This window comes from Bolinopsis microptera, chromosome 2 (assembly GCF_026151205.1).
Source record: "Bolinopsis microptera isolate Bmic1 chromosome 2, MBARI_Bmic_1.0, whole genome shotgun sequence".
In the NCBI taxonomy this organism is placed as follows: Eukaryota; Metazoa; Ctenophora; class Tentaculata; order Lobata; family Bolinopsidae; genus Bolinopsis; species Bolinopsis microptera.
The window spans coordinates 5,353,674-5,367,523 of NC_087073.1; the positions used below are offsets into that span (position 1 = coordinate 5,353,674).

General features: G+C 36.2%; 1 protein-coding gene across 2 annotated transcripts in view; it reads left to right on the top strand.

Moving 5' to 3' along the window:
* The window catches only part of LOC134811656 (tyrosine-protein kinase JAK2-like), a 56,208-nt gene that overhangs the window by 9,488 nt on the left and 32,870 nt on the right, over nt 1-13,850 (top strand). For both annotated transcript variants that reach the window (XM_063818679.1, XM_063818678.1), the window contains exons 8-11: nt 125-292; nt 3,876-3,989; nt 4,699-4,779; nt 9,710-9,842. In XM_063818679.1, the coding sequence (XP_063674749.1) occupies nt 125-292; nt 3,876-3,989; nt 4,699-4,779; nt 9,710-9,842 (496 nt within the window). The remainder of the gene's footprint in view (nt 1-124; nt 293-3,875; nt 3,990-4,698; nt 4,780-9,709; nt 9,843-13,850) is intronic.

Below are 13,850 nucleotides of genomic sequence, written 5' to 3' on the forward strand. Positions count from 1 at the left end.
AGCAGGACAAAAACACATTATACTTCATAATATGTATATTCACAATATCATACAGGGTGGAATTAAATATCAGAACTTCTATTATTTTGTGAACAAAATTATAATATATACCCTCGTTTTTCAGGGCGTGGTAAAAGACCAGGACTACTACTATTTTGTGAACAAGTCAATGAAAGCGGGCCTCCCAACCCTCTGGTATCCCCCTGAATTCTTCAACAAATCAAAGTACGACAAGTACTGCGACGTGTGGAGTTACGGTGTTACCATGTTCGAAATGTGGTCCAATGGAGAAGTAAGTCCCATCTCTTAAAGTCATAATTTGCATTGTTATAAAAATATCGAGATTTTAAGTGTTTAATTTTAGCGACCGTCTGTGCTAAACATTATCATTTGTACACAGTTTTTGAATTTATCTGGGACTTCTAAACTTTTAAAACACCCTCAAACTCTTCATAAATCACATCTGTAGAAACGTGAGATCTGTAGAAACTACCGTGGCTCGGTTATTGAGTCAGCCTCAATGGTAGACAGCCTCAAGGGTTGCCCCCTACTAGGCCAGGTTATTGGTCACGTACATTTAGTCACGCATCTCCAGTCTCGACTCAGTATAATAGAATGCAGTGTTCAGCAAGGAACATTGCATTGATATCAACCCGTTTATATCAAAATTCAATGTTTAAATACTGCATAAAATTGGCCGATGTCAATTGGCTTAACCAATGAGCTTATACCTTATGTGTACGTTTTATCATTGTGTCGAATTTAAATTTGCTTCTCTACCGAAACCAAGAAGATACTGATAACCTACCGACCCTAGGCATTATAAAGCTGCTTCAAATGTTATGTGCCTTCGAAGTAAATTTGGTAATTGGTTCTGTGTAGGACGCTGTGGTTGGCAAAGAATTTATTTAAGGTATGATTTGACGATTGAATTGAGCGCGAACTAGGTAAGATGTTCCTTGAAGTACCAAGGTGTACACTAGGTAATGTGTTCTTATAGTTTTCTGAGTTCCCTGAACTTTTATATCTACCGGCCTGTGTTCTAAAGTAGCAGACTGAAATGTTAAGTCCGAAGTTCAAGTGTAATACTGTAACATATCACATAGACTTTGGAATGTTGACCTGAGGGGATCATTACAAACCAACTGTTAATAAATAACACATTGCCTGGTAAACCGGCACTTCATTATTGAGTATAATTGCAGGCAGCCTCGAGGGTTGGTCCTCTTGTGACTCTTGACAGAGGTGCAGTGGTCACGCACCGCGGTGGTCACGCACCAATATTACAATACAACAACAATATCGAGCATACCCTAGATCCTAATTTATCTCAAATATGAGCAACATTGATTGGATCGAATTAAAAACTCCCTCTTCACTGAAACTTCAAGTCGAAATGATGTGTCCCTAATAAACATTAACATATTGTAGAGCCAGCCGCAGATTTAGTATATAATACTAGCAGGAACCCGTCTAACCCTAAAATGGTGTCAAGACTAAAGAGACTAAAATAATTATTACCTATTTAATTCGCGTTTTTGACACCACCAGGACTCCAAATTTTGGGCACTAAAATTCTTATTCCTTGGCCAATTTTTAAATTTTTCATGCTATTTTGAAGGCCATTAAAGCATTTGACCCAGTCAACAAAGGTTCAGCTTTATATCTTTTACGGTTTTTGCGGAACGTCGTGTTAAAGTTGATGCCGTGATGTCAGTAAAATGGTAAGGATATATTATATTATATGTAGTAGTAAGATAGTAGTATCTAGTACAGAGTACATAGTACATATGTACAAAGTATATTAGTATATAGTAAATGGTATGTAGACCGGTCTGCGAAGCAAATTACGACTAATTGTAGAGATAAGAACAGGATAGAACCAATAATTATTTTGCAGAACATCCAAGATATCCTTTGGATAGGCAGAGGTATTGTACAGACCACAAGAAATGTGATAAATTACACAAATGTTCCCAATGCTTTACTGTCCGGAGACCTACTAAAAGTAAAGATCGTTATACATCAAGTGTATACATGTATACAAGTCTGATGTTCTTACGCAAGCTATTTAGCATGTTCAGGAAAGAAAAAATAGCAGATGCGACCAAAATCATAGAACTACAAGAGAAGTTACTCACTAAGCAAGAAGAAGATATGGCAAAAATCAATGATTTGCAGGAGAAGTTAGCTTTGAAGAAGGATGACGAGATTGGAACTGTGAAAATTGCAGCTCAGAAAGAGATCAAAACCTTTTCGTCTCTGTTGAAAAACGCGTGCAAAAACGCCTTTGCACCGAAGAAAATCCAAGCTGCAGTGAAAACGGTTGCCCTAGAAGATGATCGAAGTAAAAGTCTGATTATCTTTGGGCTTCCAGAGACGGAGGAAAACCTGGATGCTAAGGTATCTGGTATTTTGTTGGACCATCTCAACGAAAAACCGAAAATTTTGAGATGTAAACGAGTTGGAAAGGACACAAGTGAACGAGTCAGGCCAGTGAAATTCATTTTGTCAAGCTCAGATCAAGCTCGTACCATCTTGAGCAAGACTAAGCTACTAAGACATGTAGACGGGTTTAGTTCAGTTTACATCACTCCTGATAGATCAGCTGCAGACAGGATGGCCTACAAGAAAGTTGTCAACCAGCTACTCAATAAAAGGACAGCAGAGCCTGACAAAGTTCATGTTATCAGGAACTTTAGAGTCATTAGCTCGAAGAAGGAGCCTTTAGAGTGATATATTTTCTATAAGTACCATATTATATGTTTTAATTCATTGATTAATTAATTTTTTGCTAGGGCCCAATGTTATTGCGGGTGTGGTATTTCTTACTGCACACTACTGTGTTTTGGTTACCCCTCTTTCAATACATAATTTGGGTTTCATACTGGGATAATGGAATTTAGGACTATATCGGTTTTCTCCTTGTATAACTGGGTTTATTTAGAAGCATTCAATTCTGTATAATTATGTATTGTTTGAAAAGTTTAAGATTTAAAAAAATTTACAGCAGTCAGCACCGAGTTAGTTTTTTCATGAGAGCTATATTTAGGTTAATTCACGAATACGAACCTTTTAAAAAGTAAATACACTGTTCTTTAAAACCCTTCAACTCTTCAAGTCACAGCAGCTGTAGATAACCGTCACATATGTCATGGAGTATAATCATTAGCAGCATCGGGTGTTGTACACAACACTGTTAAACGATCACTAGTCACGTTTTAATTTGGTCACACTCATCAGTCATCTGGTCACGTGGTCACGACTCACGTTCATCTGGTTACGTGGTCACGTTCATCTGGTCACGCACAATGTCAGCTCATATGCTCAAATATCCCTTGTGTGTGAACTTTATTCTTTATAACATTACGTAACTGCGGTGTGGTTATAGGAATACAATAGGAATACAATATAGGAATATCAATTTAAAATCTTAAGTTACATAACAGTAACTGTTAAGATAATAACAACATCATAAGATTTAGATTTATTATATTAATATAACTTACTTAAGATTGACTACTAGCATAAGTTCATACAGTTCATATATTATATGTTAGGGTGACTGACAATTGAACCCAATTGAACCTAGTTTGCACGCAATTAACAGGCAACCAATCAGCTTAATTGGGTGACCATCAGCGTAAATCCCAAGACAACAACTGAACCCAGGTCATATTACAACTGAACCCAAATTTATTCCCGATCCATGACTCAAAGTGCCGAAGGCTGATAGACTGATAAGTGATAGGGTTTATAATTATTTTCCCAAGCTACCCTGTCTAGGAAAAAGTCAAAATTAGGGTTGAACAGTTGTCAGGTTTTCTCGCACAACATTTCTCAATTAAGCCCAATTAACCACGTCATTCACCCAGATACCGTACAAAAGGTACAGAGTTCAGAAGCAGCCCGAACTGATCGAGTTCCTGAAGACGAGAACTCTGGACATTCCCGAGGGAACGCCGCGCATTTTCGTGCACGTCATGAAGGTACTATTTACACATTTACACATTCTTTTAATGTACAACATCAATTCAGTGGATTTGCTGGATTATTGTTTAAGGACAAACATTTTGAACATGCATTCAGGGGACATTATTGGCATAATGTTTCACTTAATCATGTACTTAATCGTAAATTTAATTTCTTAATTCTTTTATTCATAATTTGTTCTAATCTAAATTATAATTAAGTTTAAATTTTGTTATAATGCAAATTATAATTAATTTTAAATTCGTTCAATTATGGCATAATATTTCTTTCGTTACAGAATACTATGTAGTGTTTGGGTTGGTGCTGAGGCTTAGATAGTAAATTTAATAAAAATTCAATACAAAAGTTACGCTGATTTTGATTAACTGTAATATGAACGTTTATAAAAGTATTATTAAGTTAATACGTCACTTGCTTTGATAAGTTTTAGTCAAAAGAGTCAACAGGGGTGCACTAATTATTAGTATGAGATTGTTGCCGCAAATTTCATGATTCGATTTTGAATTGATTTCTTATATACATATTATAGAATGATCATTGAATTAAGAATTTAAATTTAAAAGTTAGAAATTTGCACGACGGCCTGAGACCTTGCTGTGTAAAAACCTATGGGTGCAGCGGCGTGCACCTCTCGGCAGGTAATTGCAATCTAGCGTTCTCTCATGAAATATAGTGACTAAAATTGTAACATTTCTAAATTTTCAGAGGTGTTGGAAGGAGAAGAGGGAGCGTTGGGATTTTACTGCAATCGTCAACTTTATCAAGTCCAAGCTTTCCTCACCAAGAGTAAGATCTTTTCACCAATTTAAAGTCATTTTTTAATAGTCATTTAATTTTTATTGTATTGTATTTATTCATTTGGGTTGTGGTAGTGGCAACTGCCTCTGAGAAGACAGTAGAGATACTTTATTTTCTGAATCTGTTGATAATTTATTCCTTTTTTTAGTGTTTTGAACAATTAACAAAGCGAGTAATCTACTAAACTCTGAACCAGAAAATCTCGCACAAAATTTGAACCCTCAAAAATTGGCATTTTTCCCGAGCGCTCATTCAAAGAAAATTACCCGATCACTTTTGGATTCGCTTCATCGACTTAAGAAATTCAAAGTAAAGGATATTCCACATAATTTCTTTAAAAATAGCCATATTGAAACATTATATTATTATTTATTAAATAAAAGTTCTAAACAAGGGATAGTTAAAAACAACGCCCAGTCTAATCCTTCCCTAAAACAAATAACTAAATATCAAAACTTCATTGTAATTTCTGCCAATATCCCTTATCTGTATCATTTAAGCTAAATTACGGAGATAATGCAGATCAAAAATATTATTCATATAAAGATTTCTTTTACATAAATCATGCACAATCAGTGAGAATAAATTGCTTTAGGATCTTCCTCTTCTCCCTGGTAAGTCCAGTGCATTGATGGTCGATGGAAAAAATTGAGGGAAGAAAACGCTGGTCCATCAACAGCTCAACAGGACCCCGCAAAACATGTCCTAACATTCTCCACCGACTACGGGCCACTTTTTCTGACAATGGTTGAGCATTGCAGCGTTTATACAAGAGATGTAGGAGATGACTCCTGGGTACTTTATATTAAAAATAGAGCGAAGATGTCTGCGGTGAACATTATCTAGTTTTTCACAATTATATTTTAAAAGTTATAACTTAAAAGTTTAAAGATTTTTAAATTTATCGATATCCCACGAAATTTTGAATAAACAACGCCTCAGCGTCAAGAAAAATACTTTATATTCAAAATAGAGCGAACAACAGCTAGTTTTTCAAACATTATATTTTGCATAAATTTTAAAAGTTTAAAATTTTTAAAATTTATTAATTTTCCACGAAATTTCAAATAAAGAACGCCTCAGCGTCAAGAAAATACTCATGTAATGTCATTAACATCGCGCTGAAACGTGCCGAAACGTCCTAATCCTTTTTACAGTTTACTTCAGTAGGTCAGTGAGTCAGTCATCTGTGAAATGGTCATCCATATTTTGGAGGCTGAAGAATTACTCTATTACATACTTCAAATTGGCTCGACACATTTTTTCAAAATTTCATCGTTAGATATAAACACTGGTGATGCAATGAATTGTTAAGTTGATTTTAATTATCTTACTAGGTTTAAAATTTAAATCAAAATAATCTTAATATATATCGAAAGTTCACCATTTCTAAAAATAATAATTCCCAAAACAATCAGACGACACAAGTGAATGAAAGTTATTAGATGTTAAACGGATTCTAACCTTGCACATTCCAGTGATCTTCAGGACATGTTACTGGCTACTGCCACTTCCGTGACTGTTCTGTAAAGGACAGTCTCCTGCCTTAGGAAGTTGTCTTCTACAAATGCATCCTCGGAATTCCTATAAAGAACATCTTTCTTACTTTCACGGCTGTCAACTGTCATTACCTGTTCACCTCCAAAGGAACGCCCGCTGTGAAATATAGTCTCCATTGTCGCTGTCTGTTGGTACTATAGCGATGGATTTCCGTGTCGTTTAGTTGGTCTCCCACCGCAAGAAGACGGCCCCAAGTAGAGTATCCTCAAAGTCGGAGCAGTTCCCCGATGAGAACATCTCTCTTACTTCCTCAGTTGCCTTTTAAAGATGTCCATCTTCAGGAGTTCACCTCCAAAGGTAGTAGAGATAAAATCTCCATGTGATACGCTCATGATGCCACTAATTTGATCCTCAAAATCATCACATACTGAACAGAAGATGACCTCCTCGCATGTCTGCTATCTTTTGTAAACGTTCATTTTTAAGTTTAAAAGTTGACCAAATATCCATGTGATACACACTTGATGCCACTCATTTGAGGGAACTCTTTGAGATCTGGTATGTCACCATGTTCATTATCCTAAATGTGGTAAGTATGTCCTAATCTCTCGAGCTGCATGCAAATCACGCATCAGTAAAACCTTCATTCGTTTTCTTGTTCACCCAGCAGCAAACAGAAATAACTCTTTTGATAGGCTTCATATCTAACAGTACCATTATGGTGGATTCGTGTAGAGTTATTGAGTCTCATGATTTGATAGTTCTTTCATTCAAATTTCTGATTGTTTCTGAATAGACTCAGTGAAGACAGATTCTACCATTACGGGTAAACCCCCCCTAAAATGTCACCCACCCCTAAAACGCCACTCTTGATTGATTGGATCCCATCTTTTTAGAAAGTATCTTACCTAATCATTTGTAACTCCTAAACATAAAGAAAGATCATTCAGACCCTGCCACATCCTGAAATTGAATCTAAATGATGCCATAAGGGCATTTTTTTCACTTTGTACGAATTTTTTACTTTTGAAAAAAAGCGCACAATTTTATAACTCTGGAATTCATTAATATTAACTCAGTTTTGGTCTAGGATAGTGATATTTACATATTTTAGCAACTTTGTACATATGACTGGAGATATGGAAAGTTATACATTACTCAATATTACTACCCTCCCCTAAAATGTGAACTGGCCGCCCCCTAAAATGTCATTTTATCAGATTCTGGCTTTGAGACTACAAGCACCATAAAATGGAGGTACCAGCCTATTAAACATCATATTTAGCATCTAATGGTAATATTGGAAAGCTTTGGCAGCTCAAAGAATTAGTTTTATTTTATTAATCGCAATAAACATCCCCTAAAATGTCTAATTATCCCCCCTAAAATGTCATTTTAACCTGATCAAATTACTCAGGCTTTTCCTAAGATGCAATGCATACTCACATTTCGTTAATAGTTGATGTTAATAATTAACAAGTGCCAAAACAAGAGCTATTATCGCACACCGTGCGAACAAAATACAAATTTGACATTTTAGGGGAGAAAAAAATGACATTTTAGGGGGCATATCATAGGTTTACCATAAACTAGTAAGTACCAAAAACCGTAGTTTTTGACATTCAATTTTGCTAAAAGCAGTCAAATCTAGTCTATAGAGAAGGTCAGATCGATTACTGGGTTGGCTTAGTAAACTACGGGTCACTAAAATTGCCAAAATGCAGGATGATGTTAAAAATCCCAAAAAATGCAATTAAAACATGCAATTTGCACAAGGTTAAAATCACATCGAATCCATTTCTTTTGTGCCAATTGTTAGTTTATAACTAGATAATCTAACTACAGGTGTTAATTTTGTTGACTGAGTTACTGTTTTTCCGTAAGTTCTGGGTATTCAAAAAAAGTCCCCAAAATGTCACAAAAAGTAAATTGACTAAATTCCACCATTTTTTTTCAACAGAGAGAGAAATTCTAGTCGACACCTCTCAGAAATAGGTTATATTAGTCCCAGAAGTGGTTAAAATTAATAATTGAGCAACATTCTGAGTGCTACACAACCTGTTTTAGCTGACGTTTTAGGGGTGGTGCACGTGACATTTTAGGGGGTGATTACGGTTTTGAGGTACTTCCTTTAGTGAGTGAATGTTTTCAAGTAGCTTAATGTTTTAATAAGACAAAACAAATAGTACTAGTGACAAAAGATAAATCAGGCCTCCTGTACATTTTGTAATTATCACACATATAGAAATGACATTTTAGGGGTGGTGTTTTAAAACGAACTCCATTTCAACGTCAAAAAGATTGTACCTGATTCTATTTTCAAATTTCCAAATCTTCCTGGCAGGCTAGAAAAAGGTTTAAATATTATTCCTAGACACTTCAGAACCCTGTAAATTTAGCCCTAACTCGGCAATATGGGCCCAAAAAACAGGTGACGTTTTAGGGGGGGGGGGGGGGGGGGGGTTTACCCGTATGTATCATTATGTAAGCAGTGGCTGGAGCAAAATCAGAGATCTACTCTGCTGAGATTTTCTACCCTGTATATGTAGAGTCAGGATTGTCAGAGTTAACAGCAAAATTGGAGCGAATGAACGATAATAAGGAAAATATTGATATGATGCAAGGTTAACGAAGCTGAATATTAACGTGCCTCACCAGATAAGGACGCAGGTTTCTAATATCATATAATTTACATACTTTCAGTACAACTTTCGGTCAACATCAAATCTCGGCACCTTTTTATCTTATCTTCGATTAAGTTAAAGTTGAGTTTTAATCTTCCTCCGGTTATACAGAAACGTTTAAATTGGCACAGAGTCAAATATTGCTAGTTTAATAATGTTGTTATACACGAAAAAAGGTTCTGTGTTAAAGTACCTAAATGGTACCAACTAAATGGTACCACTTAAATGGTTCCACTTAAATGGTACCAACTAAATGGTATCGTATCCTTTCTGTTCCGTAGGCGGTGGTTTCAATTACCATCTCGGAAACGTGGAGTAAATTAAAGAGCTGGTCAGGTAGAATAATTAATAAAATGCTGGTACACCTAAACAGACAAAACAGACATTACAGACGTTACTATATGTGATGATTGATGCAAGTTGTTACTTTGTTAGAACCGTGCAAGAGCAGTTTACCTGTTAGGAGGGGTAGACCTCGCACACACTACCACACTTCAAGTACTTAAAGATGGCTTGCTTTTTATGGATATTACGTTATTGGTTGTGGACATTTTAAATTTTAAAATGTCCATAACCAATAACGCATGTTTTAATAGTACCTGATTCCAAGCATCTGATAGAAAGTTACGTGTGGCGAATGTTGAGTTTAAACTCATAACTTGAGATCTAAAGTGAGTGTGAGCTATGATTGGCTGTCTCATCCAATGAAAGTGTTTGATTGGCTGTTGTTTCAGTACACTACAGAGAACCCAGAGGACACGTATATCTACACACAAAGTCGCGTGTGTGGTGGAAGTTTTGCTACTCAGAAAGTTCCTGTTAAGGAAACAACCGGTCTTAAGATCCTCAACCCTTTCAACTTCACCGGTAAGTTCATCATTGACCTTTACTGCGTCCTTTCCAGGAACCAAGTCGTCATAATATTTGTCGTCATGATCAGTAAAATTTAATTAAAACTTTATCCACTTGACTGTTGGAAATATTTTGGCAAGTTGCCAATCCGCCAATGGCAAGGTGTCATGACTTGTCTCCCGAAATAAGACTGGGAGGGGCTAAATATTCACATATTCACCACAGTCACATACATGTGAGTTATTCAGAATAAATTATGGAATATTTTCTGGTGGAGAATCACGTACTCGACCCAGTCACGTAATATTTACAAAGGAGCAGCCCCTTGCGGGGTAGACTTGTAGGTCTGATCTGAGTAGCTAATTGCATCATATCATTAAGCGTTTTGAGCTAAGCCCTAAGGGCAGTGCTCTACTTTAGTGAATAGGGTGCACCTTAAAGGCACTATTAAGGACGCCAGCAGCTTATGCGAAATAAGTGTGGTTCGAGAAAGGGAATGTAGATTTTTAGGTCCTTGGAAAAACTTCAGGACAACTTTCGGAAAATCTAGCAAAAATTTATTGTACCGATTTGGGGATAAGGGGGATGAGTTCCGAATTTTGTTGATAAAATAGATTATAGACCTCAAAGAGGGTGCAACTTTTCCAACAAAATTGTTCAACTTCAATCTTGGCAGGTTTATCTTTTCAGTTTCATATCTAATTTAACAACAATAACACAATGAACCTAGCAACCTAGGAACGAGGGGCTGATCTCCTTTTCTTTAGCGGTGCGGCCACGGTCCTTTCGTTACAGATTTCCCTGCAGCATAACAACCCGCATTAATTATACCTTATTACTAATACTAACCGTTTATTTCGATAGTGGACAAGGTTCAATTTTCTTAGCTATTTTATCAATCTTACTAATCTATACTAATAATCTCAAGATGTGTGTTTGGATACAAGGATACAAGGATACAAAAGTAATAATTATTTTATTGAGTTCACAATAGTTATAATTTTGAAATAATTTAAAGTTACACAATTCTAGTTATTTACAAATGTGTTGGGATAAAATAGAAATGTTTTATATACTATTTTTCTTTGGATAGATCGAATTTGTAGAGTTTGATCTTATTATGAGGTCTTAAAGCATTATGCACTGGCCAGTATTTGAGTGGAAATCTGGACTCTTATAGTAGGCTGTAAATTGTTCGTTCACAGAGAGAATTGAATGGATTGCTCTTGCTGTGGCAGTAAATTTTGTATGGTCTAGAGTTTTATCGGATAGCAAACCGGCTAGGTCAGTGATATTTTTGGTATGGAAGTTAAATTTTTCTCTAACTGAGGAGTAGAGTAAACAGTCAGTTAAGACATGAATTTCGTCCTCGATAGGCTTAAGCCCCTTGCTGAAAAAGCAGAACCATCGATGTTCTCTTGGTACTAGGGGGGTTTCGTAACGGCCCCTCTCAATTTAAAGGTTGTGGCAGCTAATACGAAACCTTGTTAAGCTTTTCCGAGCATCAGGGATCTTAACCACTCCTAAGTATGTTTCTGGTTCAAAGTCATGTTTAATTTGATTATAGAATTCTAATTTAGGCGAGGATGCCGTGGCAGATTTCCAGGTATCCACAAATTCTTCCCTCATGTTGTGACTGATTTGGGTAGAGAGATTTTGAAGAGGATGAGTGGGGGAAGTTATATTTGGTGAGAAGATTGGAGATGTTGGAATACCAAGGAAGGCCCAGCATAATCTTCTCGTGAAATGCAGCGGAGAGAAGTTCATTTTCAGTGCTTTCAAGGCGACTATAGAAATCTATTGCAAGTTTGCAGGCTTCAAAGAAAAGGGGGTGGCGCCCACTTTCGCCCCAGCAGCCTATATTTGATGCTTTTGAATGGACAGACAAAGACCACTTGATAAACTTAAGGTGGAATCTTTCATTTTTTTTATTTGAAAATTCAATTAATTATTATATATATATATAAATCAAGCGTTACATTTCAGCCATGCAAAATTACAATGACATATTTTGATATACTAATTGATAAATGGAACTGCAATATAAGTTGCTTAATGTTTGGCAGGATGACAACTAACTAAAAGAGAAAAATAAACTTGATTACATAATAATTAATTCGGCTGAACCAACACATTAACGTTGGGGCCGTCTAAAGTGGTCTTGTGAGATGTACTTGAGAGTATGCTGGGGGTTGGCTTTGCTATCTGTTTTGGAGAGGTATCTCATGGTTTTTGAGTGGGGACATAAGATTTGGCAGCCATAGAGCAGGATCGGTTTTATTAGAGAGTCAAATAGAATGTTTAGGGAACGGTGAGAGAGGGCATCTTTAACGATATTGCCTTTAAGGCCATAGAGAGCACGGAGAGCCTTGGCCCTCAGCTCAGTATTTGCTGCTGTAAAAGATCCATTTCTGTGGAATATTATGCCAAGATAGCAGTATTTTTCGGTGTGTTGGATGGGCTGGCCTCCCAAAGTGAATGTTTCATAGGATCGTTTTCTTTTAGGAGGGCAGAATATGAGAATCTTGGTTTTTAAATTTTTACTTCAAGGCCCATAGAGTTACATTAGCCGAATAGGATGTTGATATTGTCTTGCAAGGCCTTGGGACTTAGGGCAAGTTGGACAAGTTTGTGTGTGTGTTCGCGTGTAATTTCCGAACGGCTTAATCATGAAAACAGATATGGGACTAGTTTTTTGGTATAGTGCCGACAAAACTCTGACGAAGCCAAATTAATAAGGTTTTTCAAATCGGTCGGTGGTAAGTGGTTTAATTGATCATTTTGTGACCCAAATGTGATACTAAAGTGTCTCAGTACTCTCCCTCTCTCGCTCTCTCTCCCCTCATAACAGATTTGCTATATAATTACCTTAAGAACGACAAATTTAGTCTACCATAAATTTAGTCAAACTTTTGACTAAAATTGTTGTAAACCAAATTTCATGAGACTAAATTTTTCGGCGACTAATTTTAAAGCAGACCAAAATTTCAGTAGAGCAAATATGACATGAATATTATTAAGCTAACATTGTTTATAATTAATATATGACATCACCGTTCCTACTGCACAAAACCGTACCAAAGTCCTATTGCACTTAAAGAGTTAGAGCTCCTCTTGGACATAACATTTTTAATCGATCCATCCCAATGCATGCTCTGTTGAACCGGCTGAAGGATCATATCGACATAAACTACGTCGTACCGACAAAAATGGTAAAGTCGAAAAAGGGTGAAAAAGAAACTGAACAGTGTACTGAAGAACTTAGTGATACAGAGTCACAAACTCTGGATCTGATGTTATTGAAATTCCTGAGTTATGCATTGCAGCTTAATCTTTAATGCTCAGACGGGTTAGACTAAATTTGTCGTTCTGAAGGTAAATGGAATGGAAAATGGTCTCGAAAAGTCGAAAAATGTGACTAAAATTGTTGTAGATTAAAAATTTGCGAAATTTGTGACTAAAATTATGGTAAACAAAATTATGGTAACCAAATTTATTGTTAACCAAATTTATTGTGAACCACATTTATTGGCCCTAAGGTAGGTAATTTGGCAGGGGACCTCAAGATTGCCTATCAAGTATTACTATAAGATACGTGAGGGGCACTCAGAATTAAATTACGGTGAGTTGGGACAGAGCGAGTTCATACTTTCGCACCGTTTTAACTATGAAAATGTAATGCGTGTTTTCGAATATGAGAATATAATAAACGCCAGGCTGGTTTATACTTTTGCATTTCAACTGCGATATTGAATATATATATAACTTTTGCCCATGGTTTTAACTTAAACTTCACAGTCATACCTTATTCTTAACAATAACATCAAACATTTTCTTGGAGTTTTAACCTCAATTTAGAGTTTTAACCTCATTTTGAAGTTTTAACCTCATTTTCACGTTTTCATAGACTTTTAAAAATCATTTTCTTCATTTCAACACGTGTGCTTCGCGAGCACACCCCAAAATATTTTGTAACTTCGCTTTGAGTTCTTAACTTGACGCTAGGACCTATTTTAGGTGTTA